This window comes from Chaetura pelagica, unplaced genomic scaffold, assembly GCF_000747805.2.
Source record: "Chaetura pelagica isolate M959 unplaced genomic scaffold, ChaPel_1.0 scaffold116, whole genome shotgun sequence".
Classification (NCBI taxonomy): domain Eukaryota; kingdom Metazoa; phylum Chordata; class Aves; order Apodiformes; family Apodidae; genus Chaetura; species Chaetura pelagica.
Window position 1 is genome coordinate 1,999,202 of NW_009953655.1, and position 1,880 is coordinate 2,001,081.

Below are 1,880 nucleotides of genomic sequence, written 5' to 3' on the forward strand. Positions count from 1 at the left end.
GGGCTGTCGGTACGAGGCGGGTACCCGGAGGTCTCCCCGGCCGCCCCAGGGGCTGAAGCCGAGCTCACCGACCCTCCCGGTCAGCCCCGACTCCCCAGAGCTGGCCGGGCTCGGGTTCCCCGGTAGCCGAACCTCCCTTGGTGCTTTACACACTTAAAAGGTTTTTCTTCGCAGACCTGGCAAAATAAACCTGTTCTGAAGTTCCAAGAGCTGTGTGGGATGCGCGCAGAAGAAGGAAATGGGCCTTACTTCAGGGTCTGAAAAATCACTGTTTTTCCTGGTGTATTTAATGTAATACTTTCTAAAGAGTATTAAGAAATACTCTTTAAGACAATGATCAAGGCAGGGATGTAAGATCTTACAAGGCCTTGAAGGGAGACAGATCTTAAGGACACCTTTGTACACTTCCAAACTCCATAAAAGGACAGGGCAGACTGGGATCTCTGGTTACTGTTGAAGTACAAACAATAACTAATAGCCACAAGAATGGCCATTTCTCTTAGAATGCAACAAAAACCTGGCTTGCACCCCGTAGTAACCATAAACATGTATCTGTTTCTTTTAGAGAAAGGGGAAATTGCACAACTGGAATGGCACAGCAGAAAAAGCAGCATGCAGTGTTTTATACACTCTGCTGCTGGTGGAGATCTGAGTCAGTAAGGAATGCCACCCCTGGCATGGGGAATCTTAAGCTGGCAGGATGGCTCCTGTGTTCCTGTTGGAGATCAGGAATTCATGGTGGTTTAGTGACTCTTGAATAAGACAGTCACATCAGTAAAATGGTGCTCAGACTGTGGGCCTCCTCCTTAATTCTAAAAGGCATCGTTGGTGGCAAGTTGTTTCAACAATAATTTCATTGTTGCTGTGTAATGACTCAACAGTAAGGACTTTTAATTTGCTGAACAGATTAGATGACCAAGTTCAATAATAAAAATCAGATTGTGAAGCAGCAAGTTTTCTTTTGTGCTTTGATTCAAAAGATTGTTGAAGCAGAATAACTGAGATGTTGTGAATGTACAGGGGACTGATGGGTTGATGTTGTGAGGGGAGCCAGTCTAACAGCTAAAAGGGGCAGTTATGCAGAAGTCTTGAAGATTATGGAAGTTAACATGCATTTATCAACATGGACCTCTGAATGGAACTCAAATTTAAACGTGGACCTTCTTCTTCCAAAAGCTTTCCAGCTGCTGAGCTGATCTTGCGTTAATTTCAACTTAAGCAATTTCATTTCCTTTGAAGAGTCCTAATAGTATCAACAGTGTTTGAAAAACTCACCACAAGACTGAGTCTCAGGAGACACACCAGATTTACTCGCACTGACCTCTGCTACAAAGCCTGGCCCAGCACAGGCCCCAGGCTCAATTCCTCCACAGCAGGCACCTGCAAGATGTTCAGAGTCTGCATCTCGAATTCTGACCCAGTTTTGCTTTTCACAGAGATCTGTGCATAGCACAGAGCAGTGGGAACGTCCAAGTGCCTGCTTGGCCACAAAACAAGGAGACCCAAGAGCTTGATGCCCACAAGCTGCGCTGGGGCCCCTAACAACCCATATGTCCCTTCAGTGCTTTGCCCCAGCCCTCTTACTTCACTCCTTCCACTGCAAAAAAACCAAAACACAAAAAAACCCCAAAAACAAAACAAAACAAAAAAACCTTAGATACCGAGAATTTGCTTTTCTAAAGTTCCATGTCACAGGCTGGAATGATGTACCTCAGGGCTTGCTGTTCCCTGCCCCCAGACACAATTAACTTCATGGGGCCTGATCTTGGACTAACATTAAGACCACAGATACCACACGGTTCTTCCCCAGGAACACCAAACGTGCATTTCCCCCCACCCGCTCCGAGAGCCGGTAGAGCGTGGGTCTGGAGCGGGCATGG

At 46.4% G+C, this 1,880-nt stretch overlaps 1 protein-coding gene across 1 annotated transcript in view; it reads right to left on the minus strand.

Annotated features, from left to right (window-relative positions):
- TMEM129 (transmembrane protein 129, E3 ubiquitin protein ligase) overlaps positions 1-1,404 on the minus strand; it is a 9,040-nt gene extending 7,636 nt beyond the window's left edge. Inside the window, exon 1 of the mRNA XM_010000288.1 lies at positions 1,381-1,404. Coding sequence (XP_009998590.1) covers positions 1,381-1,404 — 24 coding nt within the window. The remainder of the gene's footprint in view (positions 1-1,380) is intronic.
- Between the last annotated feature and the right edge of the window lie 476 nt (positions 1,405-1,880).